Below are 26,701 nucleotides of genomic sequence, written 5' to 3' on the forward strand. Positions count from 1 at the left end.
CATGGGCAGAGAGTGATGACAGGACAAGGGGCAATAGTTTTAGACCAAAAGCCGACTTAGATTAGATATTGGGAATAAATCCTTCCCTGAGGGTGGGCAGGCCCTGGCACAGGTGCCCAGAGAAGCTGTGGCTGCCCCATCCCTGGGAGTGTCCAAGGCCAGGTTGGACAGGGCTTGGAGCAACCTGGGCTGGTGGGAGGTGTCCCTGCCCATGGCACAGGGATGATCTTTAAGGCCCTTTCCAACTCAAACCATCCCACAATTCCATGACTTCCATGGCATTCCCAGGTCCCTGTCACACCTTCCAACCCAAACCAATGTTCAATTCCATGATTTTCATGGCACCCCAGGTCACTGTCACCCCTTCCAACCCAAACCACTCTGCAATTCCATGACTCCCATGGCATTCCCAGTCTCTGTCACGACTCCCAGCCCATCCCAATCCCATGTTTCCCATGGCATTCCCAATCCCTGTCACCTCTCTCAGCACATCCTGATCCCTTGACTGCCATGGCATTCCCAGTCCTTGTCACCGTTCCCAGCCCATCCTGATGTCATGTTTCCCATGGCATTCCCAGTCCCTGTCACCGCTCCCAGCCCATCCCGATCCCACGATTGGCATTCCCAGTCCCTGTCACCGCTCCCAGCCCATCCCGATCCCACGATTGGCATTCCCAGTCCCTGTCACTGCTCCCAGCCCATCCCGATCCCACGATTGGCATTCCCAGTCCCTGTCACTGCTCCCAGCCCATCCCGATCCCACGATTGGCATTCCCAGTCCCTGTCACTGCTCCCAGCCCATCCCGATCCCATGATTGGCATTCCCAGTCCCTGTCAGGGCTCCCAGCCCATCCCGATCCCATGTTTCCCATGGCATTCTGAGTCCCTGTCCCGGCCCATCCCGCTGCCCTTTCCCGCGGGATGCGGGGGTGGGCGTGGCCCGATGCGCTTGGCCCCGCCCCTGGGGCGTGTCGGTGACGTCACCGCGCGGCCGCAGCGCAGGGCGGAGGAGCCGGCGGGGCCGGGGCCGGAGCGGACGGGCCGCAGCCATGCCCTCGGACCGGCCCTTCAAGCAGCGCCGCACCTTCGGTGAGCGGCCGGGACAGCGGCAGGGATGGGGGGGGGGAGGCAGGGATGGATGGGGGGGATCGGGGGATCCTACCCTGCCCCGCGCCGCCCCCGCTGTGCTGCCCCCGCGCAGGGCCGGCGATGCCGGTGCCGGTGCCGGTGCTGATTTCGGTGCCGATGCCAATATCGGTGTCAATGCCGATATCGGTGCCGGTGCCGCCGCGCGGTGATGTCACTGATCCCGCTGGCCCCGCTCGGGAGTGGGGGCCGGGCGGGGCCGGGGGTCCCTGTGTGCCCCCCGAGTCTCTCTCCGTGTCCCCCCCTGTGTCCCCCCCCCGTGTCCCTCTCCGTGTTCCCCCCGTGCCCCCCCCATGCCCCCCCCGTGTCCCACCCGTGCCACCCCCGTGTCCCCTCCCTGTGTCCCCTCCGTGTCCCTCTCCGTGTTCCCCCCGTGCCCCCCCCATGCCCCCCCCGTGTCCCCTCCCTGTGTCCCCTCTGTGACCCTCTCCGTGTTCCCCCCGTGTCCCCCTCCACGTCCCTCCCGTGTCCCTCCATGTCCCCCCATGTCCCCCCGTGTCCCCACACGCCCGTGGGCCCCAGAGGGGGTGATGTCCGCCCCGTGCCCACCCCTTTGCCAAGGTTTTGCTGGGCAGGCTCCGAAGGCGAGGAGGGGACCGTAGGAAGCCCCACATGTTGTCGCCAGTCGCGATAGTGGGGTCAGACGAGCCAGGGCCGCTGTGTCGCTTGCCCTGTGCCAGCTGGGGTGGGCAGAGCTGGGCCGGTCCCATCCCGGGGGATCAGCAGTGCTGGGCTCGGTGTTTGTGCCCAACAAAGCCCCGGGTTGTGCCAGACCCTGCCCAAGGGCAGGTGAGGGCGTGTTTCCTACAGGAGTTTAAAATTAGAGCTTTTTCCTGCTGAAAGCTGCCGATCCAGCCCCTCTCGCTGCTCTCCTGGAAACTGTAAATATTTGGTATTTTCTTGGCACAACCCTCCGGCCTTGAGTGCCCCCCCAGCCCTCCCTGCCCAGGGAACAGGCGCCAGCAAGAGCCAAAGGAGGGTTGGGGGTACCTGCTGGGACCCTGCTGGGGTTCTCCTGAGCCACGTATTAAAAGCAGGAAAATCCTAAATCAGCCCCTTGGTAACTCCCCACTGTTAAACTGGGGACAATCAGCTTATTACGGTCAGGAGGAGCCTGGTTTGCCTTTGTGGATCCGTGTGAGCCAGAAGGAAAACAAAATCCAAGGCTTGGAGCAGTTGAAAGAAAGCAGGATTAAAATAGCCCAGGAGGGGCAGAGGGGGGTGAGGGAGTTGGTGCAAGTGCTCCTTGTTTCCCTGTACTTCCCTCTGCCCTTTTGCTCTCTCAGCTGACTGGGCTGCAGCTGAGCCAGGAGGAGGAGGAGGAGGCCTGGCAGCCCCTGCAGTTGCTTTGGGTCAGGGCTGGAATTGCTCTGTTGGAGAAAGTAAATACGCCTTGTTTTTGTCTTTGAATCATTACACAACAGGAGCAGGAAGCGATTGTTTACAATGCCGTTGGAGAGGCTGGTGGAAAACATCACCAGTGACTCTGTGCCCCCAGAATGGCTTCATTTTTAAGGCTTTGAAACTTCACAGAAGTGGAAGGGTTCCAAAACACCAGTGAAACGGCAGAGTCAGGGATATGGCTGTTTGCAAAGGCTCCCAGGCTCCAGTTTCAGGGCAGGAGCTGCCTTAGGTCTTGCTCTGCCACCCCCTCACTGAACATTCTGCTTTCTTCAGTGCTGGTTTTCCCCACTCTTGTATTTTTGAGATTTGTTTTTCTGTGAATTTCTTCTGCTTGTTCATCTGCTTTGTCTTGGGTCTCACCTGAGAAAAATTTCCTGTTTTCTGTTCATCATTGTTGAGGAAAATTCTTTGCAGAGAGAGTTCTCAGGTATTGGAATGGGCTGCCCAGAGAGGGGGTGGATTCCCCATCCCTGGAGGTTTTTCAACTGAGCTTGGCCGTGGCACTGAGTGCCATGATCTGGTAAAGGGACTGGAGTTGGACCAAGGGTTGGACTTGATGATCTCAGAGGTCTTTTCCAACCCAACTGATTATATGATTCTGTGATTCTATGACTTGCAAAGGGACTGGCTGGGCAGCTTTAAGGGTTTGATCCAAGGTGTGTGGGGGGCACAGAGCTCTGACTGCCCCCGAGATCTGAGGTGCTGTCAGTGGGGTGAGCTCTGTGAGCTGCTCCTTGGCAGGTCTGCGGCAGAACGTCACAGAATCAGAGAATCAGCTGGGTTGGAAGAGACCTCAGAGATCTTCAAGTCCAACCCTTGGTCCAACCCCACTTTGATTCCGTCCATGGGGTGGGTGCAGGGGGTAACATGTGACAGCACCCTCTGCCTCCCTGTGCTGAGATGCAGATGCTGAGGTGTGTTCAGCTGCACTGTGAGAGTCCCAAACAGTTCCCAGAACAAAGCTGTGCTCTGTGTCACAGAACAGGCTGTCCTGGCAGCAGCCAGAGCCTGATGACACGCTGCACTTCCCGGCACGAGTCCTTGGGAGCCTTGTCCTGCTCCTGGGGTGGGGGTTGGATCAGGCTGTGTCTCCAGGGCAGCTCATACCTGGACATGGGCCTGGATCTGCACTGGCTGGAGAACTGGGAGCACCTCGGCCCCTGTGCTGGAATCCTGCAAATGCCGGGGGGGAGCACACAGGCATGTGTGTCCAGTGGGTTGGGAACACATGGCCATGTGTGTCCCATGGGTCAGCTGGAGCTCCTGGCTTGGGGACAGACACTGGGTTTGGCCTCAGCCTCTCTGGGCTGGGATGTTCCCCATCCCAGGGCCCATCCTGTCCTCTAGAAGATCTGCCTGCAGTCCTGGGAACCCACCCCTCTTCAGAGGAAAGGCAGCGCTGGGTGTGGGGCTCAATTCCCTGTGGCTCTGGGGAGCAGTGAGGTGTTGGAGTCCCTGGGGAGCAATGGGATGTTGGGGTCTGTGGGGAGCATTGGGGTGTTGGAGTCCCTGGGGAGCAGTGAGGTGTTGGAGTCCCTGGGGAGCATTGGGGTGTTGGAGTCCCTGGGGAGCAATGAGGTGTTGAAGTCCCTGGGGAGCATTGGGGTGTTGGAGTCCCTGGGGAGCAGTGAGGTGTTGGAGTCCCTGGGGAGCATTGGGGTGTGGGAGTCCCTGGGGAGCAATGAGGTGTTGAAGTCCCTGGGGAGCATTGGGGTGTTGGAGTCCCTGGGGAGCAATGAGGTGTTGAAGTCCCTGGGGAGCAGTGGGGTCTTGAGGTCTGTGGGGAGCATTGGGGTGTGGGAGTCCCTGGGGAGCATTGGGGTGTTGGAGTCCCTGGGGAGCAATGAGGTGTTGAAGTCCCTGGGGAGCAGTGGGGTCTTGAGGTCTGTGGGGAGCATTGGGGTGTTGGAGTCCCTGGGGAGCAGTGAGGTGTTGGAGTCCCTGGGGAGCATTGGGGTGTTGGAGTCCCTGGGGAGCAATGAGGTGTTGAAGTCCCTGGGGAGCATTGGGGTGTTGGAGTCCCTGGGGAGCAGTGAGGTGTTGGAGTCCCTGGGGAGCATTGGGGTGTGGGAGTCCCTGGGGAGCAATGAGGTGTTGAAGTCCCTGGGGAGCATTGGGGTGTTGGAGTCCCTGGGGAGCAATGAGGTGTTGAAGTCCCTGGGGAGCAGTGGGGTCTTGAGGTCTGTGGGGAGCATTGGGGTGTGGGAGTCCCTGGGGAGCATTGGGGTGTTGGAGTCCCTGGGGAGCAATGAGGTGTTGAAGTCCCTGGGGAGCATTGGGGTGTTGGAGTCCCTGGGGAGCAATGAGGTGTTGAAGTCCCTGGGGAGCAGTGGGGTCTTGAGGTCTGTGGGGAGCAGTGGGGTGTGGGAGTCCCTGGGGAGCATTGGGGTGTGGGAGTCCCTGGGGAGCATTGGGGTGTGGGAGTCCCTGGGGAGCAGTGGGGTGTTGGGGTCTCAGTGGGGTGTTGGAGTCCCAGTGGGGTGTTGAGGTCTCAGTGGGGTGTTGGGGTCCCAGTGGGGTGTTGGAGTCCCAGTGGGGTGTTGAGGTCTCAGTGGGGTGTTGGGGTCTCAGTGAGGTGTTGGAGTCCCTGGGGACTCACCCACACCAAGCCAGCCCTGCCTGTGGCTGCTGAGAGACCAGGAGTGGGTGAATTAATTGTCTGTCACTCACACTGCCCTTTCCTCATCACAACAGTTTGCCTTGTTGGCTTGGAAAAGCATCTGAATCCCGATGTGAGGTTGGTTGGTGAGCCCTCCCTGGTCCTCAGCTGCTCCTCAGGTATCCATGCACTGGCAGTTGTGCTTTGAGAGCTGGGATTGATTCCTGGAGAGGAGGGAGCTGTGGGAGCTGCCTGTGCCTTGGATTAATTACCGAGGACATTCAGTGACATGACTGATGTGAGGTTAATTAGCAGTGCTGAAGAAAGTAGTGGTGCAAGAGGAACTGAACAAGCTCCCAGAACAAATGCCAGCCAGACATGTAGGCCACAAATTTTGGGGGTTTTTTATTATTATTCTTTTATGTAACACAAGGTTCTGACTGGCAGCCAGGAATAATAAAACCTGTGTGTGTTTTGTTTGTCACTTAATACTTTCTTCACTACAGAAAGTTCAGCTCTCCCCTTGAGGCAGCAGGGAGGAGCCTGGGGAATCCAGGAGCTGGCTGTCACCATGAGCCATGGATAAGTCATGGCCCTTGGCTTTGGTGTTCCCTCTGTGGCCAGCCCCAGTGGGGATCACAGTCAGGAGTCCCTTGGGAGGTGTCACAGTGTGTCACCCTGCTCGTGTGACAGTCTGAGGTTGGCCTGCAGCGTGTAAACACCCCCAGCTCTGTGCTCAGGCAGTTTGCTGCCTTTGGTCCTCAGAAAGTGGTTTGGAAATGAGGGAAAATGAAGGAATATATTGGAGAGAGTCCCTGAGTGTCCAGGCATGTTTGTGCACAAACAGGAGTGACCCAGGCAGGGCAAAGTCTCTTGGTGCTCCCACGTGCATGGTGGGCTGTCCCAAAATACAGCCCTGTCAGAGGTGCCTGGGCTTTGTCTGAGCAGTCTGAAGTGTCCTGAGCAGTTCTGAGAAATCTGTGTTCCTGTTGTCTTGGAGGGTTATGGCTGTGAAGGTTGTCCAGGTGGAAGGTCCCACAGGAGACAGAGGGAAACCCTTGCAGAGCAGCCCCCTGAGGGCTCCTGTGAAGGGAACTTGCTGCAATTTTGCCAAGGACAGTGAAACTGTGATTAAATGTTGAGCAAACCCCCAGTTCCTTATGTGGAACTCTGATGCAAATACTCTGTTTGCCAGCCTGACATGGCACAGAAGGTGTTTGCCCCCCGTGCTCAGGGGATGCAGTGAGTTCTAAGCTGTTTGGATCATGGAGGTCCAGTGCTTGTCCTTCATGGCCCATGGCAGGGTTGACATGAAATGCCAGAATGGTTTGGGTTGGAAGGGACCTTAAAGACCATCTCATCCCACCCCCTGCCATGGGCAGGGACATGTCCCACCAGCCCAGGTTGCTCCAAGCCCTGTCCAACTTGGCCTTGGAGACTTCCAGGGATGGAGCAGCCACAGCCACCTGTGCCAGGGTCGAATTTCCTCCCAATGTCCAATCTAACCCTGCCCTCTGGCAGTTTAATGCCATTCCCTCTTGTGCTGTCCCTGCAGTGGTGCTGTGCAGGCAGAGGACAAGTGTCTTGACAGGAATTTGGAGTGCACAGTTGTTGTGTGGCTCTGCCTGGTCATGAGCCCTTATCATGGATTTGCCAGGTGCAAATTCTCATTCCTGCAGCCAGGCTGTAAATCATACTCTGTTACGTTTTGAAACTGCTAAAAAAAATGGAGGTGTTTCTTCTTTGTGCTTTAAAATCCATTTTCATGCTCTGCTCTGGAGCCAGGAAGATTGGGAACTTATGCAAATGAAGAAGGCTGCTGAGATCCTGCTGCAGTCACAGGAGCCTGGTGTTCAGAACTCCTCCCAGACACTGCATGTCTGGCAGTGCAGCTGCAGCGATGGAAGGGATGGCCATGGGGACAGAGCAGCCAATTCCATGTTGGCAGGACCTTCTGAGGGCAGTGGAGCATCAGGTTCCACCTGTGGCATCATGAGAGACACATTTGCTGTCAATTAAAGCAGTGTAGGTTTGGTCCTGAGTCCTTCATCCTGTGTGAAGCCCCCAGGTTTGCAGAGAGCAGACCTCAATAAACCCAACAGTCAGAGTCCCTGTTGGGGCTCTGCAGTGCTGCTCTCCTCCATCCTGGGACAGCCACCCTCTCTGGGTGGTGAGCACAGATGTCCAGCTGGGCTCTCAGGCTCTGCCCTTCCTTCCTGGATGTGGGACTCTCCTCCTGCTCCTCCCACAGCACTGCTGGCCTGAGAAGGGGCACTGGGCAAGGGCAGGGCAGGTGAGGTGCTGGGTGAGTGTCTTGGTTTGACCAGCCCCCCTTCCAAGCCCAAACTGCCTTCCCCCTCCTCCTCCTGCTCTTCTAAGCAAAGGGGAAAAAAGAAAGGGAAAAAAACCTGAAAAGAAACCGAGTACTTGAAAGAAACTGAATTAAATCAGAATATATATATATTCTAACATTTACAACTACATATACAAGTTGTACACACCATCAGAAGCTCCCAGGGTAAAAGGGAAGGGGGGAAACAGGGACAAAGGAGGGACAAAACAGAAACAAAACAGACAAATACAATCAAAACCCCTAAAACACTGACAAAATACAATCTCACCAAAACTTCCCTCAAGAGGAAACCAGCCCCTCTCTGGTCTCCTGTGGGGTAGGCGAGGACAATCACTGCAACAGGGCCTCAGACTCTGGTAGGGGAGACCGATGCCTGCACTGCCTCCTCCCCTGCCTCGCTGGGAGGCAACTTCCTGTGTCTCTCTTAGTTATCCTCCCTTGTTACCTGGAAAACACAAGTGTGGAATACCTGGGTAATGGCCACTTCCCTAGTTACAGCTGGTTACTACGGGGGGCCTGGGTCAGAACTATCACAGTGAGCCATGACATGTGCAGGGGGGTGTGGTTAGAGGTGTCTGGCCTTAGGGTGATGTGATATTACAGAAATAGTTATTGGTGCTCCTCTGGAATGACCTGCATCACTGGCCTGTGTCTTCAGCACCTGCCAGCTCATCCCACACATATCCTGATTTCAAACCACCCAATGCCACCTCTCCTTGCAGAAAAACTCTTGGAGAGAGGTTTCTGTTCTAGCAGCCCTCTCTCTGCCCCAGGACTGACCACAGCAGCTTCCTGAAGAAATGTATTCATTTTTGGATCTGCTTGGAACGTGAGGCAGACCCACCCCCAGTGTGGGTGCTGTGTGGATGGCAGGGAGAAGGGCACAGGGCTGCAGGTGCCAGGGATGTCTGCACCCTCCCTTGGTGCTGCTGGCACCTGCACCTGGGGCACAGGCAGAGGCAGAAGCTCATGGCTGCATTGCTGATCTCTGCTGTGCCCTCCACTCTCAGCCCTTGCTCAGCTCAGGGGCTGTTCACCTGGGAGCACATTGGTGACGTTTCCAGGTGGTGTTTTTTCTTAATGGTGTTTTCTTAACAGCATTCCTGCTGCTCCTCTGGTCCATCTGCTGCCCCAGGGCAGCTCCAGTGCCTGACCAGTGCTTGTCTGCTCTCTCCTGAGAAATGGTGCCCCTTACACAACAGCACTGCTGGAGAACTTGCCATGTGTTTTCCTTCTGTCCCACCATCTGTATCTTTTGTCTGCTGAGGCTCTTTTGCATCCAGGCTGTGCTTTCCTCCGGTGGCTTGCACAGTGCCCAGCACAGCAGGGACTGGCTCCCGTGGCCAGGGAGGGTTCCTGGGTACTGCTGATAAAAAAGGTTCATGTTTGCAAAGTCTGCCTTAAAATTTTCCACTGTTCTCCTCAGCTGCTGGAATGATCTCACCCTGCATTGCCATGGGATACACACACTGTGTGCAGCATCCTCGGGAGAACAGCTTGGGAAGGGGCTCAGGCAGGGAAACAGCCGAGATTCTGGTGATTGGGGCAATCTGCAAGCTTTGCTGTTGGTCCTTAACAGTTGAACGAGCAGTTGGAGGAGAAATAGGCAATTTCCTGGCGTGTGCGATGCTACAGAAATACTCCTGTCTTCCCATAGGCCCTGGCAGAGAAATCTCCCTGGGAATAACCAGTGGAAGTGTGTGGGTTTATCTTGCTGCCACCCTGAGCTCTGAATCCAAGTACTGGGGACAAGTCTGGCTGCCCTCATGGCAGATCACAGAATCATAGAATCAGTTGGGTTGGAAAACACTTCTGAGATCATCAAGTCCAACCCTTGATCCAGCCCCGCTTTGATTACCAGATCATGGCACTCAGTGGCACTTCCAGTCTCATCTTAAAAACCTCCAGGGATGGGGAATCCACCCCCTCTCTGGGGAGCCCATTCCAATGCCTGATTACTCTCTCTTGAAAGAATTTCTTCCTGATAACCAACCTAAACCTCCCCTGGCAGAGCTTAAGCCCCTGCCCCTTGTTCTACTGTTGGTTGCCTGAGACAAGAGACCAACCCCCACCTGGCCAGAACTTCCCTTCAGGCAGTTCCAGACAGTGCTGAGGTCACCTCTGAGCCTCCTCTTCTCCAGGCTGAACACCCCCAGCTCCCTCAGCCTCTCCCCACAGCACTTGTGCTCCAGTCCCTTCTCCAGCCTCGTTGCTCTTCTCTGGCCCCACTCCAGCCCCTCAATCTCTTTCCTGAACTGAGGGGCCCAGAACTGAACACAACACTCAAGGTGTGGCCTCCCCAAGGCAGAGTCCAGGGGAAGGATGTGCAGTGCCCACACCTGGAGCAGGGCTGGGTGCAGCTCGTCCCTCCGTGCTCAGCTCCTTGGAGAGCAGCTCCCAATGGAGCCCCTGAGCTGCTGCACTCAGGTGTGACGCTTTCCTGCCTCTGACAGGGAGCACATGAGAAGAAGGTGGGTAGGGACAGGGTTGTGTAAACAGTTCTGATGAGGTTTGCACAGCAGCTGAGGATTAACTGTAGCCACGTGCTGCAGGGAAGGGGAAAGTCTCAGCCTTGGAGAGCACAGCTGTGGTTTGGGGGAGCTGCAGGAGGAGAACAGGGCTTGTAAAATCAGGCCTGTTGTGTGTGAAATGGGAGTGGGGGATCATTCCTGTCCATAGCCCAGTGGGAGCAGGAGCTCAGGGGCTGGGCTGGCACCTCCAGCCGTGTTTCTCTGAAGGGCCCTTCAACTGTTTTCTCTTTGTTCCTCTGACTTAGATTACTGTAAATACACTAAATTAAGGGTGGTATTTTTAGCTGTTCCTGCTGCGTGATGTTGATGCTTTGATGAGTCACAGGATCAACCTCTCACTCCTAGCCCAGGCTGAGGAGGGTGTGGGTGACCATCACCTCTTCCTTGCTGCAGATCTCTTCTGCCTGAACTCTTGTGCACACAGAAATTACCCTTGTGCAGGGTTTGGTGCAGCTTCTCCTGGTTCCCAAGCCTGTTTCCTTGGCTGTCCAAGGCGAGGATGGGACTGAGTGTGCTCCTTTGCAAAGCTTTAGGTGTCCTGGAAACTTCAGCTGGTGTGTTTGGGCAGCTGAACACCTCAGGTGGAGTTGTTCCTGACTGCTTTCCTGAATGATGCTTCTGGAATGGGCATTTCCAGGGCAGAGGAAGTGCAGTGCTTGAGGTGCTTGTAGCTGCATCACATGGACCTCTGGAGGGATCCAAGAGCCCCTGGAGTAAAGCAGCACCTGCTGTTATTGCATAGTTGGTGACCTGCAGATCAGTCACCTGCCACAGGGTCCCCTGGGGTCAGGAGGGCTCCGAGTGCCCTGGGCCCTGCTGGCCAAAGGGACATGGGCACATGGCAGGTTTAAAGGGTGGGACAGGGGAGCTGCCACTGTGGTCCAGCAGACCTGGGGGGAGCTGAGAGCTCCATCACTGGTGGCTCATCCTTTGATTGCTCCTGAGCTTGGAGTCAGCAAGACCTGGAAGGAGCATCCTGCAGCAGCAGCAGCTTCTGTGTGAGGCACCCAGGGGTGCAAAGGGCTGTGGTCCCAGGGGTGGGATCCTGAGGCACTGACATCCAGCTGGATGGATGATGGACTGTCTTACGCTCTGTGTGGCATCTTTATCAGTGTGCTGGGCCAGGGGCACCTCTGTCTCCTCTGTGGAAGTGAAGGTGGTGATGCTTTGTGCCCTCCAGGAAGCAGGAAGGGGTGTTTGATGTGTGGCTGCCCTTTGGCACGGGCAGCCTGGGCTAGTTGGGTGCTCTGAGATAATCCACATTGACTAGCCATGATAACGTGCCTTCAGCACATTCCTTCTCAGACCCTTCTCACAGTTGTCTGCATTGTTGGGGCTTCTCATGCAAGCAGTTGTGTCATCCATGCATGAGGTCTAGGAGGTTCCTCCACATGGCCTTCTGATAGTATGGAGAGAGAAGCAGGATAAGGTGGATACTGAAGGTGGGAAAACTGGCCAGCCAGGAGGACACAGCTCTGCAGGTTCAGAGTCTGAGCTGGCTGCAGCCAAAAGGCCTGAAGTTCCTGTGCTGAGAAGTTTTGTCCGGTCATGCTCTGGATCTCCAGGCTTTTGGATGCTCCATCCTGCTGCAGCCTGTCCCCAGGGAACACGTGGGAGGGGGCCTCTGCAGGAGAGGGCAGGTGCTTCTGCCCCAGCTGGGTGCTGAGTGCTGGGCTGGGTGCTGAGTGCTCCTTGGGTGCTGGGTTGGGTGCTGGGTGCTGGGATGGATGCTGAGTGCTGGGATGGATGCTGAGTGCTGGTTGCTGGGTTGGGGGCTGGGTTGGATGTTGAGTGCTGGGCTGGGTGCTGGATTGGGTGCTGGGTTGGGTGCTGGGTGCTGGGTTGGTTTCTGGGTTGGATGCTGAGTGCTGGGTTGGGTGCTGCGTTGAGTGCTGGGTTGGGTGCTGAGTGCTGGGTTGGGTGCTGGGTGCTGGGTTGGGTGCTGAGTGCTGGGTTGGGTGCTGGATTGGGTGCTGAGTGCTGGGTTGGGTGCTGGATTGGGTGCTGGGTTGGATGCTGGGCGCTGCTGTCACTGTGTCCTTCAGCATTCCCACAGAGGTGTTGCTGTCCCAGTGTCACGTGTGGTGCGGGTGGCTGTGGCTCCCTGCTGATTGAGACCTCAGGGGAGAACTGTCTGGATCACAGGGCTGCCTCTGGATCCCTGGAGCATTGCATTGGGTGAAAAGCAAACATAGGGAGCTGCATCTTTAGCCATAAACCCCAAAACAAACGTGTGAATTTTTCATGAAATCAAAATAATCTTGCTCTGTGTGTTACTCGACCTTGGAGTCCTACAGAATAAAAGGTTGGGCAATTCCTAGCAGAGGGATATTTTCCCCTTGGAGGAGGCAGAAATGGTGTTCAAGAGCTTTTGTGGTTTGGTGATTCTGTGGCCTCGAAAGAGTAATGGTAATGCCAGGAGGGGAGTAGGTCTGTACTGGCCCAGAAGGAGGCACAGGGCCCTACCTGGCTCTGGTAGCTCTTCTTCCTCTCCTTTCTGCTGCTTCAGGTTGTGGAAAGCAGAGAGCCCTCTGGGAAAGCAGTGAAGGGCAGGAGAGTTCTCCTATAGAGCAGTGAAGGGTAGGAGAATTCTCCTGTAAAGCAGTGAAGAGCAGGAGAGTTCTATAAAGCTGTGAAGGGCAGGAGAATTCTCCTGTAAAGCAGTGAAGAGCAGGAGAGTTCTATAAAGCTGTGAAGGGCAGGAGAATTCTCCTGTAAGCTGGAGGAGTGTTCAAGCTTTGTGTGCTGCCTGTTGTGTGTGTCAGTAATCATGAACTCTGGGGACAAATGGGTTAGGAAGTGTGAGAACAACTGCAGGAAAAGTCTCCTAGTGCACGGATCATCTCCTTGCTTAACATTTTCTTCCTGTCCAGGTCTAGAAATACTTTTCTTTCCGTCAGGCCAGTAGCTGTTGTAGCTACTCTGTAGATCTGTGCTGGTGTAGGAGTCCTTGGCAAGGTGTGTCTCTTGTGGAACCAGGCACTGTGCCAGGCAGTGCTTGGAAGAGCACAACAGGCAGAAGGAAATGGCTAAACCCAGTCCCAGCTGGAGAACCATCTCCTCAGGGAGAGCATCACAGACTATTCTGAGTTGGAAGGGACCCACAAGGATCATCAAGTCCAACTCTGAAGTCAATGGCCCACACAGGGGATTGAACACATGACCTTGGCATTATGACAACCAGGTTTTAACCAACTGTGATAAATCCAGGAGGCACAGAGAGCCTGGACCTGCAGAGCTCAGACCCTGAAGCTGTGCTGCTGCCCCATGGTCAGGAGCTGTTTGCTTAGGGTAGATTTGGGTTAGCTTTGTTATCCTTATGGTCTCCTTTCCCTTTCCTGGTTTCCAGGTGTGCTGCCCAGTGTTCCTGGGCAGGGTGGTGTGTCCCACCTGGGGGATGGCTGGGACTGGAGGGGGCAGTGAAGGGTTGGGCACTGGCGCTGACACAGAGCTCAGAAAAGGCCTGGTGAGCCGGTTTTGCCTTGCCTGGGCAGTGCCCCCCTGTGCCAGTGTGTGGCTGGCAGGGTGGGGGCCTCGGTGCTGCCACACCCAGGGGTTCCTAACGCTGTGTCTGCTTTCCCTGCAGCGGATCGTTGTAAGGAGGTGCAGCAGATCCGAGAGCAGCACCCAAACAAAATCCCGGTAAGTGACCTTAGAATCATAGAATGGATTGGGTTGGAAAAGCCTTCTGAGATCATCAAGTCCAACCCTTGGTCCAACTCCAGTCCCTTTACCAGATCATGGCACTCAGTGCCACAGCCAAGCTCAGTTGAAAAACCTCCAGGGATGGGGAATCCACCCCCTCTCTGGGCAGCCCATTCCAATGCCTGAGCACTCTCTCTGCAAAGAAGTTTTTTTTGATATCCAACTTAAATTTCCCACTGCTCTGGGTTAGACTTTGTTCCCAGGACCCCTCTGTGCTGCTGAGTGCCCTCCCTGGGGCTTACAAAACTTTGCTCCCTGGAACCAACACAGGATGGTCTCCATGAGCCTCTGTGCCTCTGTGTGGCACCCTCAGCAGACACGGTCTGTGCAGGGCAGAGCAGAGTCTGCCTCTAAAGCTTCCTCTCTGCCCTAGAGGCAGGGGAATAATTGGATCTGAAATCTATTTCTAAGCTAGTGCAGCAGAAGAAAACTCTGAAATCTCCTTTTTTGTTGTGGTAGCTATTTGAGTTCTCCTGGATAACCTGGTAAGGATTTCTCTCTGCCCAGAGGAAGGTGTGGGAGATGATCTTCACTGTATTGCAAACACAGAGGCTCTGTTAGGTTCAGTCATGGCCATTCTCTGTTTCCCCAGCACCTGTTGCTGACATGCACAGGTGAGACTCCAGGAGCTTCCAGTTCTTCCTGCCCATGTCACACCATACACTGTGTTGCTCTTCAGCTGTGATTGTGCTTTTGAGATCCTACCTGAGGATTTGCTTCTCTCCCTGAGAAGGTGGAGAACTTACAAAGGTTCCATTCCTCAAAATGTTCAAGGCCAGGTTGGGTGGGGCTTGGAGCAACCTGGTCTGGGGTGTCCTTCCTCATGGAAAGGGGATAGGAACTACATGGTCTCTCAGGTCTCTTCCAACACAAACCATTCTAAAATCCTATGCAATTAGGTACTTGGGGCTTGCCCAAGTTACTGTTTGCAATACCACAGCATGTATGACCAGGAAAACAGATGCATTCCTAGTTCAGCTCCCTCTCAAGTGTGGATGAACATCAGCCTTCTCTTAAAATTGCAGACTATCTCTCAGTGTTTGTCCTTCAAGGCTGAATGTCTCAAACTGCTCTTGGCCCATCCTAGTCCACCCTGCCTCACTCTTACTTTGATTTTAGCAGTGTCTTTTAGCCCAAAGAATTCTTCCTCTTCCTTCTGCCTCACCATCTCTGTGGTGTGCCAGCCCAGCAGAGCAGGGCCTGCCCCTGGCAGCACTCTGGATACCAGTGCACCAGGTCATCAACACATTGATTGACCTCTGCTTTTAACATCATTTCAGTGCCATTAGGCTGGCTCTGTGTGTCTCCAGGGCTGTGCCAGATCTAATTGCTGTGCCTTCAGGCTCTGGCAGGAAGGCCAGGCTGGAAAGAAGTTGTACAAAAAATGCACACACGTGCATGTATCAAGGGACTGTACAGAAATGTGTGTTGCCTGAGGAACATCCAGGAGGAGCCAGAGCTCCTGAGAGCCAGGGCCCTTCCCCCTGCAGAGTTTCATGGCATCACTGAGACTTGGTGGCAGAGCTGCCATGGCTGGAGTGCTCTTTATGTTGGGGCCAACAGCACGTGCCCCAGGAGGAGGTTTCTGTGCCAGCAGGATCTGGCCAGTGGTGTGGCTGTGAGGGGAGCTGTGTGTGGAGGTTTGGCTGTGGCAGAGACCTGAGCCCTGCACGCTGCTCCTTGTTCAGTGCCGAGTGCCAGGACAGGAGAGGATGAGGGGCTTGGCTCTGCTCTGCTCTCCTGGGCGGAGGGACATGGCAGGAGAGCACAGGGCATGTTCAGCTGCAAGATTGGCTGGAGCAATAAAACGAATCAGGAGGTGAGAAGGGTGTAGAAGGCTTTGGGGGGTCCAGCAGTGTTTGTGTCACTGGTGTCTCTAAAGGCCTGGTCACAGTTAGACCCCATCAGCAGTTTGGTGCTGTCTCCTCTGTTTCCCAAGGCAGAATTCCTGCAGGTGCCTGTGCCCAGGCTGTGGTCCTGGGCAGTGGTCAGAGCCTGGTGCAGGGTGAGTGTGGTGTGGGCACTGCCGTGGGTCTGAGCAGGGCAGGGCAGGCAAAGTGGCTGTGAGAACATTGTGGCCATCTCTGAAAGGCAGGAGCTGTGTTTGCCAAGGGACTGGAATCCCTGGAGAGGGGCTTGGAGTGAGCAGAGGGGTTTGAGCCACAGCCTGGGGGAGTTGGGGAGAGATGCTGGGCCAGGTCACACCCAGCCTTAGTGCTGGCAGAAATCACAGCAAAGCAGCACCTGCTTTCCTCCTGTGTCTCCAGTTTCCACCCAGAGCCCCTGGGTGAGTCCCTTCAGCTTTGACAGGGATCCAGGAGGATTTGCAGAGGGCGTGGCCTGGCTGTGTGCCCAGGGAAGGGCATGTCTCTCCTGCTCCCATGACTGTGCTTCCAGAGGAGGCTGAGGAAGGGGCTGTGCCATGGGCATGGAGGTCTGTGTGGGGAGGGGGCTGTGCTGGGTCTGTCTGAGCCCCCCAGAGACAGCTCAGGAGATGACCTGGACCCTGCCTGAGGCACAGAATTGCCTGCTGGTGTTTGAAGGGAAATCACAGCCCAGGATGCCCCAGTGGCATTGTAATAAGAAGACAGGCAGGAGCCAGGGACCTCCACTGGCTCCCTGTCCACCCCAAGCCACGGGTCCTTTGTTGTCCCTGCATTTCTCAGAGCTGGCTGCACTTCCATGGCACAAAGTGCTGAGCATGGTCACGTGAGCTCTTGCTGAGAAGGTGAGCTGGTTGTGTTTGCACTGAGGTGCTGCTCCTGCTCAGCTCTGCTGGAGAGGAATCCTCAGCTGCCCCTCACAGGGTGGCTCTGGCTCAGGCAGTCAGAGCAAGCAGAGAACTTCCAGCCTTCTTGGTGGGACCCCCATCCACAACCTCAGCAGATGTTTTAGAGACCATCTTCTGCCTTTTTAGAGGACATGGAGCCTATGCCCACCCATTGCCCCTGCCTGCTGTCAGCCCCAGGGCTCTGTCTGTGGCCCACTGAACCCTTGGAGTGTCAGGAATCCCTGGGGAACAGCCTGTGCTGGGCAGTAACTGGAGCAAACCATTCCCCAAAGCCCTGCAATGGTAAATTCAACCAGACTGGTGAGTCATGGGCTGTACAGAGGGGTGTACAGAGGGGGCTCAGGACAGGGCCACCCCTCATGCTGGTGGGGTGTTTGGACTCTGCTGGGTTCATTGAGCACCCACAGAGGAGCACAGAAAGGCAATGGCAGGTGGGGGCTCCCAAACAGTGCCCTGTCCTGGCATGGTGGTGTATTGAAACCCAAATGACAGACTCAGAGCAAGGGACAACTTTCTCTGGGTTCCTGCAGGACTGTTCCAGGGAGTTGCAGACCCAGGGCTGTGTCCAGGGCTGACACCACTTTGGATGGGTCACCACCAGAGCACGTTTTGGATTGAGGGAGTCACTGTCTGTTGCCACTGAAGGACCTGCCCCCTGCTCAGCTGGAGTGGGGCAGGATGAGGCTGGTGCTGCCTGTGCTCGTGGGAGTGCCCTGTGTGCCTGTGTCAGTCTCTGCCTGGCCATGGGCATTGGGGAGTGTGTTCCATACTCACATTTGTGCCTGTGCTCACTGGGGACACATTCTCAGCCTCACTGCTGCTTGGACCTTGCATCTGTCAGGCTGCCACACCTGGCCACATTCCTTACCAAAATCCCTTTCCACCTCTCCAGACTGGCCCCAGAACAAGCGTTGAGTCTCTAAATGCTGCCCAAGCCCCTTTGGTGGGACCAGAAGCCCAGGCCCTGCCCTAAGCCTTGCCCCTTTCCACCTGTGCCCACTTGTGTGATTTCTGCAGAGACACCTGTGGTGGGTTCCCCTGCAAGAGCAGGTGTCCCATGCTGAGGAACCTCCTGTGGTTATGGGATATGGGGTGGGAGGGTGTACACACACCCTGTGGCCAGAGGGGTGTAACATTATCATCTGATCATGCTTTTCCCTCCAAAGCAAGACAAGAACATTTTGTCCATTGGCCACCTGTTCCCATAGCTGGGTTACCCAAATAGCAGCTCAAGTTCTGGGAACAGACTCTTGGAGCTGTTCTGTGTGAGAGGCTCTGTGTCTGCTCAGGGCATGGGGCAGCTGCTGCTCTAAGAGCTGGGACATCCTTCCTGGCCCATTTTGGGTTAGTCAGGAGGCTTTTCTTTTTGTGATGGAACTGGCTGTTAGTGAGAGTCCTCTGTTCCTGCTCGTAGGAGAGATGAGGCATCACCCAACCCATGTGCACAGGGCAGGGAAAGGTGGGGCACAAACAGCTGCTGTGTGGCTGTTCCTTTGTGCAGACTGACAAACTGCAGGTCCCACTGTTGCCTCTGTGTGTCCCGGTGGCCACAGCAGCATCCCCTGCACGTGGCTGTTGTGGGTGTCCAGCCCCTGGGGATCACTCCTCTCCCCATAGCCAGAATATTCACCTGGCCATGTAAGACTCAAGTTAAACACAGCAGGATGGCTCATCTTGTCCTTCCTCTGCCCTGCTGGGAGGGAGGGAGGCCATCAGCAAGTTGGTGAGGGATGTCCTAAGGCATCAGAAAAAGGTTCTTTAATCATGGCCCCACCTTGTAGAAGACACTGAAGGAGCAATGCCTGGTGTTCCCTGGGAATCTTCACCCTCAGGTCCCTGAGTTCCCCTTGGGTGGGGGAGCTTCTCCAGGCTGGGCTTTGCAGAGGGTTTGCAGTGCAGAGCTCTCAGCAAGGATCCTCACACCTCTCCCTCATCCAAGAACTGCTTGGCCCATCCTGCTGGGCCCTGGGAACAGCCCTGGTGCTCCTCAGACATCCCCAGCCAGTGCCAGCTCTGGCTCTGGGGCAGGCTGGCAGCAGTGCCAGTGCTGCTGCTGCTGCCAGAGGGTGGAGTGTCAGCAGAGGATCGAGGGAAAGGGAAATGGTGTTCCCAGAGGTTCCATGGGCCTTCTGGCTCCACAGAGCCATCTCCTGGGGATCCTCCTCTCTGCTGCTGCCCAAAGCCATTGGCAGTCTCACTTGTAGTTTTGGAAAGGACCTGGGAAAATAAATGATGGGAATTCTTGGCCTTATAGAGAAAAATAATGTCCAGTTTCAAGTTAGGGCTGATGAGTATCCAAATGTCTCTCTGTGGAGAAAACAGCTGAGTACTGGAGAGATGTGAGAGTCAGAGCATCACTGTAGCAGGAATGGATTAAGCTGTTCAAGTCCTTTACTTATTTTAATTTCCCCTATTAAATTAATTTACCTGTTTTAACTGCCTGCCACCTTATTCTCAGAATTCTCCAAGCTGGTTTAGAACAGCAGTTGCAGCTGTCAGCAAACAGCTTAACAGAAGGAAATAATTCATTGTAATAGCAGGGAAATGGAACAGCAATCATTGTTGAGCCAGTTCAGAATGTGGGGTGGTCAGAGCTTTCCCAAGCAAGACCTCTGGCCGGGGAGGACAGGCTGGGCTGTCCCTGGGGTGACACTGTGCCCTGCACAGCTGGGCTGGCACATGGGAGGAGTGGCCCTGGTTTCTCATCCTCCTTGGACTCCACAGGGAGTGGGAATGATGAAATCCAAACTCCCCCTTTCTGAAGGAGTGCCCTGGGTGGTTTCAATGGGATTTCTAAAAACTGCTTGTTCAGGAATACCCACAGCTGTTCCTGAGCAGGCAGAGTGATGCTGAAGGACAGTGGGAAAGAAAGGGGAAGGAGACTGTGCATCAGGAGCTCAGTCTGTAGCTAAGCCAGCAAAACCTGTGGGTTTGGTCAGTCTGACTGATGTTAAAGTGACTCCTCCTCCAGATCTCTGCATACCAGGGCTGGTATCAGCATCAACCCAGCAGTGCCCACTGTTCTCAGCCAGACAGAGCAGTGGGAGCTTCACTGCATTGTTTGGGATGCTCTGGACTGCCTGGCTTGGGCACAGGTGACTGACAAAGAGCCACCTGCAGCCAACCTGGTGGGCACTGCTCGTGTCTTTTTGTTTTGTTTTGTTTCCTGTGAGGGTGTTGGAAAATGGGGTTTGCATCAGCTTTTCCACTCCTGGTCGTTGGATTTTTGTTTGACCTTGAGGCACTGCACACATGACTGATCTTACCCAGGACTTCCTCTTCCAGGTCATCATTGAACGCTACAAAGGGGAGAAACAGCTGCCAGTGCTGGACAAGACCAAGTTCCTGGTCCCAGACCACGTCAACATGAGTGAATTGGTCAAAATAATCCGGTCAGTGGGGCGTGTGGTGAGCCTGTCCTTACTCACAGGTCACTCACCATGGGGTGGGCTGGGGGGGAGGCAGAGACAGCCCCTGAGGGCAGGGATGGGGACCTGGCAGCCCCTGAGGGCAGGGATGGGGGGGTGACAGCCCCTGAGGGCAGGGATGGGGGGGTGGCAGTCACTGAGGGCAGGGATGGGGATGTGGCAGCCCCTGAGGGCAGGGATGGGGACGTGGCAGCCCCTGAGGGCAGGGATGGGGATGTGACAGCCCCTGAGGGCAGGGATGGGGACGTGGCAGCCCCTGAGGGCAGGGATGGGGATGTGGCAGCCCCTGAGGGCAGGGATGGGAGGGTGGCAGCCCCTGAGGGCAGGGATGGGGACGTGGCAGTCACTGAGGGCAGGGATGGGGATGTGGCAGCCCCTGAGGGCAGGGATGGGGACGTGGCATCCCCTGAGGGCAGGGATGGGGATGTGGCAGCCCCTGAGGGCAGGGATGGGGGGGTGGCATCCCCTGAGGGCAGGGATGGGGACGTGGCATCCCCTGAGGGCAGGTATGGGGATGTGGCAGCCCCTGAGGGCAGGGATGGGGATGTGGCAGCCCCTGAGGGCAGGGATGGGGGGTGGCAGCCCCTGAGGGCAGGGATGGGGACATGGCAGCCCCTGAGGGCAGGGATGGGGACGTGGCAGCCCCTGAGGGCAGGGATGGGGATGTGGCAGCCCCTGAGGGCAGGGATGGGGACGGCAGCCACAGCATCCTTTTGTATAGCACAGACTGTTGGAGGGCTGAGAAGCAGGTTCTTAGCACCTGGTGAAGATCGGTGACCTCTCCCTCATAGGAACACTCATGAGCTGATGGGGGGAGCTCCAGTCCCCCTTTTATCCTTCAGCTCAGTGGGATTTTGCCCTCTGCTTTGCCCTTGCCATCAGCACTTGGAGATGGGGGCTTTGTGGAGTCCTGACTCAGGAGGCCTTGGAGCCTCGAGCAGCTCAGCTGGACTCAGGGATACCAAGTCCTGAGGGATAGGAGGAGGTCCTGGCTGTGAGGCCTGGCCCAGGTGACCAGCATTGCTGGAGGGGTGGAAGTGGCTGCCAGGAGGGCTGACCTGCCCCTCTGCCCTTGCCCCGCAGGCGCCGCTTGCAGCTGAATCCCACCCAGGCATTCTTCCTGCTGGTGAACCAGCACAGCATGGTCAGCGTGTCCACCCCCATCTCTGAGATCTACGAGCAGGAGAAGGACGAGGATGGCTTCCTCTACATGGTCTATGCTTCCCAGGAGACCTTTGGCTTCTGAGGGCTGCTGAGAGGTGGCATGTGGAGACAGATGGACTGTGGCACAGAGGCCCCCGGCCTCGGAGGACAACACAGCCAGAGGCTCACCAGGGGCGGCTGTGCTGACCCCCCTCCTGTCCCTCCCTCCCCTTCCCATCACCCTGTCACCAAAGAGGCTCGTGGTGTGTGTTGGACTTGCACAAGCCTTCCCTTCCCCTCCGTGTAGATCAGCCCTGCTCCTTCCACACCCCCCTCCTGCACAGATCTTGCGCGGGGCCTCGGATTCCTGTCCCCTGTATCCCTCCTGGTGTCCCCCTGTGTACCCTGTGTCCCCCCATATCCCCTGTGTCCCCACTGTGTCCCTCTTGTATCTCTCTTGTGTCCCCTCTGTGTCCCCCTCTGTGTCCCTATTCCCATTGTGTCCTCCCCCATGTCCCCTGTGCTCTCCCATATCCCCCATGTCACCCCGTGTCCCCCCGTGTCCCCCACGTTGCTCTCGCTGTGCTGTGTGTGCCCAGAGCCCACGTGGGGCACGGGCAGGGCAGTGCCACCCTCCCCCCAGCACAGGGAGAGCCCCCACCTCCCCTGCAAGACACTAATAAAGGGCAGGAGGTCTGCAAAAGCAGCAAACAGATGTTACCATTGCTCCCGAGTTTTAATTGGTTTTAATTACACCCATATCAGATTCTTGGTGCTACTGAGTAGATGTAGGCGTCTCTGTAGGACTGTGGGTAATGTATATCCTTTAGCTTTGTTTTATTGGTTTGTTTAGTTGGGTTTGGTTTTTTAGGTTTTTTTAGGGATAGGTTGGAATGGGGAGAGGGGGGGGAATCTTTCCTGTATTCTGTAGGTAAACAAATCAGGCTTCATTGCACTTTAAAGCATAGTAGGTGTCAGAGTGGAATTTGCTTATAATTTATACAGGTTTGCCATCTATAGTGCTGCTCCTCTGTTGACAGTTGTACCTGAATTGTCCTGGTTTTGCTTTTTTTTCTAATAAAATTGATTTCCCTTCTCTCTGTCTCCCCATTGCATGCAGTTTTTCAGTCTCAGTGTGGCAAGGAGTTCACTCAAGGAATGTACTGATTTATATTTGCCATGTTCCTGTCCCTGTTTCTCATGTATTATACCAAAAATATGTATATGATAAAATCCCCCCAGTTTAATCTATACAAAGGTATATATATATAAATATATATATAAAATAAACATAAGTTCAAGTCGTGTCTTGTAGGAATGTTCTGTTCCCATCTCATTTGTCCATGTCAGTGTTCCTGGTGTAAGTGTGATGTGTGTTCCTCACATTCCCTGGTGTGTGTGCCTGCCCAGGCTTTGGGAGCTGCTTAGTCCAAGCTGTGGAAAAGCAGCTGGTTGGGACTGAGGGGCTGAGGCAAAGGGGGAACATTGGTTTAGAGACCAGAGCACTGGATAGATACAGGAAACATAGTTGTCCTTGCCCTCCCTGTGCTGAGTCTTGTCCTTTGACTAAGCTGCTTCATCTGGGGAACAAAAAATTCAGGTGGAGGTGTTTGCAAAGCTGCTTCTAAGGGAAGCTTTGAGCAGTGCAGGAAGTCATGGATCATCCTGAGCCTCCATCAGAGCTGCTCTGCAGTCAAAGGTGGGGGCTGATGGCCATTTGGCAGGTCGGTGTGTCCTTGCTCCTCAGCAATTCTGGCCCAGCAGAGAAGGGTTTGGGCACTGCTGGCCTGAGCTGCAGCTGACTCTGTTGTTTGTGTCCTACACCTGCAGGGAATCTCCTGTCCAGGGAAGGAGCTGGTGTGAGGGGCAGCTCCAGCAGGGCACACAGGTGGGCAGCACTGCAGGAATGTGCTCGAAGGCAGCTTTGGAAGCACAGCTCCAGCACAGTGGAGGGGAGAACAGCTGCCCCACTGGCCCTGGCAGCTGGAGCAGCCCTGGGGGTTGGCCCTTGTTAAGCACCAGCTCCATGGTCTTTACACTGCAGTCCCTGAGGGAGGGTCCTCTCCCACCCTCCTGTGGGATGGGCTGCTGCAGGTGAGGGGCTGTGCCTCAGCTACCCCCAGCAGCACCAGCACAGGTGGGGCTTCTCCCTGGGGGAGGTGGGAAAGGAGCAGCAGATGTGCTTCAGCTGGTCCTTCCTATGCTGAGAACCCCAGGGCTGGGGCAGCTCTGCAGACAGGGCCTCCCCTGGGGGGGCAGAGGGGCAGAATCCCCCCTCCCCTGCTGCCCAGGCTGGGGGATGAGCACAGGACACAGATGGTTTCTGGTGCCAGCACACACGGCTGGGACATATCCAGCCTCTTGTGTCCTTCACAGGGCTGCACTTTGTGCTTCCCATCTGTTAATTGTTTTCAACCACTTGCAGGGTTTCTCCACTTTTTGGGCAGTTCTTTGCTGTTCTCCTTTCCTCCACTCTACTCTTAGTTCCCAGTTAGTTGTATGTAACTAAAGGTAACACTGGAGTCTGTCCCCAGGGGCACTGGACAGCCCTGCCCATTCCTGCCCCATTGGGATCTGCATGGGCCTGGCTTCCGATACGTGCAGGCTCTCCAAGGTCCCTGAAGGGAAATGCTGCTGTCTTGCCCCCTCCTCCCCATCTGGGAGATCAAAGTGGGCCCTTCCCTTGTCCTCCCTTTCTGCTGCCCTTTCACTTGCAACCTTCAGGAAATGTGGCAAACAACTGCTTGGGCAGGAGGGCCTGACTGGGCTTTTTGTGGGCTGATGCCTCTGGGCATTGTTTTAGGCATTGCTTGGCCAGTGGATGATGTTACATATGCCAGACTGGCTGAAATGATGGCCCAGACCTGGCCAAGGCAGCCTGAGCCAGAGCTGAGCCTTGCAGGTTTATGGCACAGCTCTGTGACTGGTGCCCAATGATGGAACCATCGGGGCAGGGGCAGCTGAGGTTTCTCTGAGGGCAGTGGTAGAACACAGATGAGCCTGGGCCAAGGGCAGGTAGGACAGAGCACCAGCAAGCCAAGACACAAATGCAGTGGATCATTTCCCTCCTCAGAGGAGGGAGTGAAGACCTGGAGATGATCATGAGTTTCAGAGGGCACTGTCAGTCCCCTTTGGTGCCACCTACCTTAGCACAGAGCTGTAAGTCCTGATGCCCATCTGTTCATCTTCAGGCCACACAGTGATGCTGTGGAGCAGCCTTGGGTGAATCTGCACTGGGGCTGTGGGGCTGTAACTCTGACAGACTCCAGTGCTGTTCACCTTTATTTACTCACCAGGAACTAATCATAGAATGACAGAATCACAGAATCAGCTGTGTTGGAAGAGACTTCTGAGATCAGCAAGTCCAACCCTTGATCCAACCCCACTGTGGTTACCAGATCATGGCACTCAGTGCCACATCCAGTCTCATCTTAAAAACCTCCAGGGATGGAGAATCCACCCCCTCTCTGGGCAGGGCATTCTCTCTGTAAAGAATTTCTTTCTGATATCCAACCTAAACCTCCCCTGGCAGAGCTTAAGCCCCTGCTGCCTTGTCCTATTGCTGAGTACCTGGGAGAAGAGACCATGGGCTGAGAAAAGAACAGTTTCTTCTGTAAAACAAAATATAATACAATGACAACTCCCAAGTCCCTGAACCTCCATGTTGGGGAGAAAAGAGCAGGTTGGAGATCACCTGATGGAACTGGCTGGGCACAAGTCTGTGGGGCCTGGTGAGATGCCCCCCAGGATCCCAAGGAAATGGGCCAATGGGGTTGCCAAGCCCCTCCTTATCCTATCTGAAAACTCACACAAAGTCCCTGGGGACTGGAAAGAGGGAAACGTGCTCCTGTTTTTAAAGAGTGGAGAAAGGATGACCTGGGGGACTACAGACCTGGAAGATCATGGAGCAGATCCTTATGGAAGCAAAGTTAAGGCACGTGCCAGACAGGGAGGTGACCTGAGGCAGCCAGCACAGCCTCACCAGCAAACCATGCCTGACCAGTATGGTGGCCTCCAGTGACAAAGAATTGCAACAGCTGGCAAGGGGAGAGTGACCAATGTCACCTGCCTGCACTGCTGCAAGGACACAGTCCCACACACAGTGCCATCTCCAAACCAGGGTGTCTTAGTTTGAGGGAAACCAAAATGTTTACCAAAACCAGAGGAGAGGATTCCTCCTCAATAACCACATCACCCGTTATTAAATTTTAAATAAACCTTTTAATTAGAAAATGTATATAAGAATAACTGTTCTTAACTACTAGATAGATAGATAGAACTATAAACAGACCAGAGCAAACTACTCCCCCAGCACCCAGAAAAACCAACCCCCAAAAACTGTAATTTAATTGCACCTCCTGGTATAATTGCACCATATTTATGGACAATGTCAGTGTCACACCTGGGCTGGCTGCGAGGTGAATTCTCAGTCTTTTCCCAGCAAGGCAGAGACAAGGGTGGGGTGTGACTCATGTGGCACAGGATGGAGCCTTTCCCATGGGGGAAGAGCAGACTTTCTCTCTCCTTGTCCTTTGTTCAAAGAAGGAAAAGCTGGGAGTTGAGTGGTGGTGGTGGTAATTTCCAGAAATCTCCTTTCAGTAGAAGTTGGTCCCCAGAAAAAAAGGTCTGCAGTGTGTCCTGAAGCAGCTTGGACCCTCCTCTCCCTCATCTCTCTCTCTGAAGCTCAGGGTGCCCAGAGATGAAGGGGGAAGGCAAAGAGCAGAGCCAGGAGCTCTCACCAGCTCAGCAAACAGTGGCTCTTTCCCAGCAGCTGCCCTGAAACGAAGTGAAGCAGCACCCAGGAAAAGCCTCTCCCCCTCCCAGGTGCACTGAGTCTGTTTTCTCACCTCCCCACCCACCCTTAATTTGGAATCTGGAGTTACCAACCACTCCTTTGTTCTCAGTCCAGGCACTTCAACTCCCAAAACCTTTGTGTTGGTAGGGTGAGAAAAATTCTCTGAAGGAACCCTCCCACCACCACCTTCCTTTGTTTGAACCTTTAGCACAGGGCAACTGGGAAAGGAGCTACAGGAACCCACCGGAGCTGTGGGAGGACTAGAGAAACACACAGAGGCTGAGGAAAGGGCTGATGGACTATAAGGCCTGTGGAAGCTGGAGAAGGGGCTATAGGAGCAATTAGGAGTGGGGGAGAGGAACCCATAAAGTCTGGGGGAAGGACTGTAGAAACCAGCTGGGAAAAGGGCTATAGAAATCCATAGAGACTGGGAGAGCTGGGGGAGGGGGCCATAGGAACCAAGAGGCTGGGGGAGGTGAGGAGGGACCTACAGGAATCCATAAGGGCTGGGGGAGAGCCTATAGGAACCCACGGGGGCTGTGGGAGATGGGGAGGGGCTACAGGAACCCACGGGGGCTGTGGGAGATGGGGAGAGGCTGTAGGAACACATGGGGGCTGCGGGAGATGGGGAGAGGCCGTAGGAACACATGGGGGCTGTGGGAGATGGGGAGAGGCCGTAGGAACACATGGGGGCTGTGGGAGATGGGGAGAGGCCGTAGGAACACATGGGGGCTGTGGGAGATGGGGAGGGGCCGTAGGAACACACGGGGGCTGTGGGAGATGGGGAGGGGCCACAGGAACCCACG

At 55.4% G+C, this 26,701-nt stretch overlaps 1 protein-coding gene across 1 annotated transcript; it reads left to right on the top strand.

The window, feature by feature from the left end:
• Window positions 1–978: 978 nt before the first annotated feature.
• On the top strand, window positions 979–22,414 carry MAP1LC3A (microtubule associated protein 1 light chain 3 alpha). Its single transcript, XM_071573075.1, has 4 exons — window positions 979–1,089; window positions 13,620–13,675; window positions 19,815–19,921; window positions 21,041–22,414. The coding sequence occupies exons 1-4, from the start codon at window positions 1,050–1,052 to the stop codon at window positions 21,201–21,203; spliced, it is 366 nt and encodes a 121-aa protein (XP_071429176.1). The 5' UTR covers window positions 979–1,049; the 3' UTR covers window positions 21,204–22,414.
• Window positions 22,415–26,701: the final 4,287 nt, after the last annotated feature.

Source organism: Pithys albifrons, chromosome 18 (genome assembly GCF_047495875.1).
Source record: "Pithys albifrons albifrons isolate INPA30051 chromosome 18, PitAlb_v1, whole genome shotgun sequence".
NCBI lineage: Eukaryota > Metazoa > Chordata > Aves > Passeriformes > Thamnophilidae > Pithys > Pithys albifrons.

Bases quoted from the DNA above. Each gene is read 5' to 3' on its own strand.
- MAP1LC3A (XM_071573075.1), top strand. From the start codon at position 1,050: ATGCCCTCGGACCGGCCCTTCAAGCAGCGCCGCACCTTCG. The intron at 1,090-13,619 runs GTGAGCGGCCGG...CTTTCCCTGCAG, and splicing joins CAAGCAGCGCCGCACCTTCG to CGGATCGTTGTAAGGAGGTG. The intron at 13,676-19,814 runs GTAAGTGACCTT...TTCCTCTTCCAG, and splicing joins AGCACCCAAACAAAATCCCG to GTCATCATTGAACGCTACAA.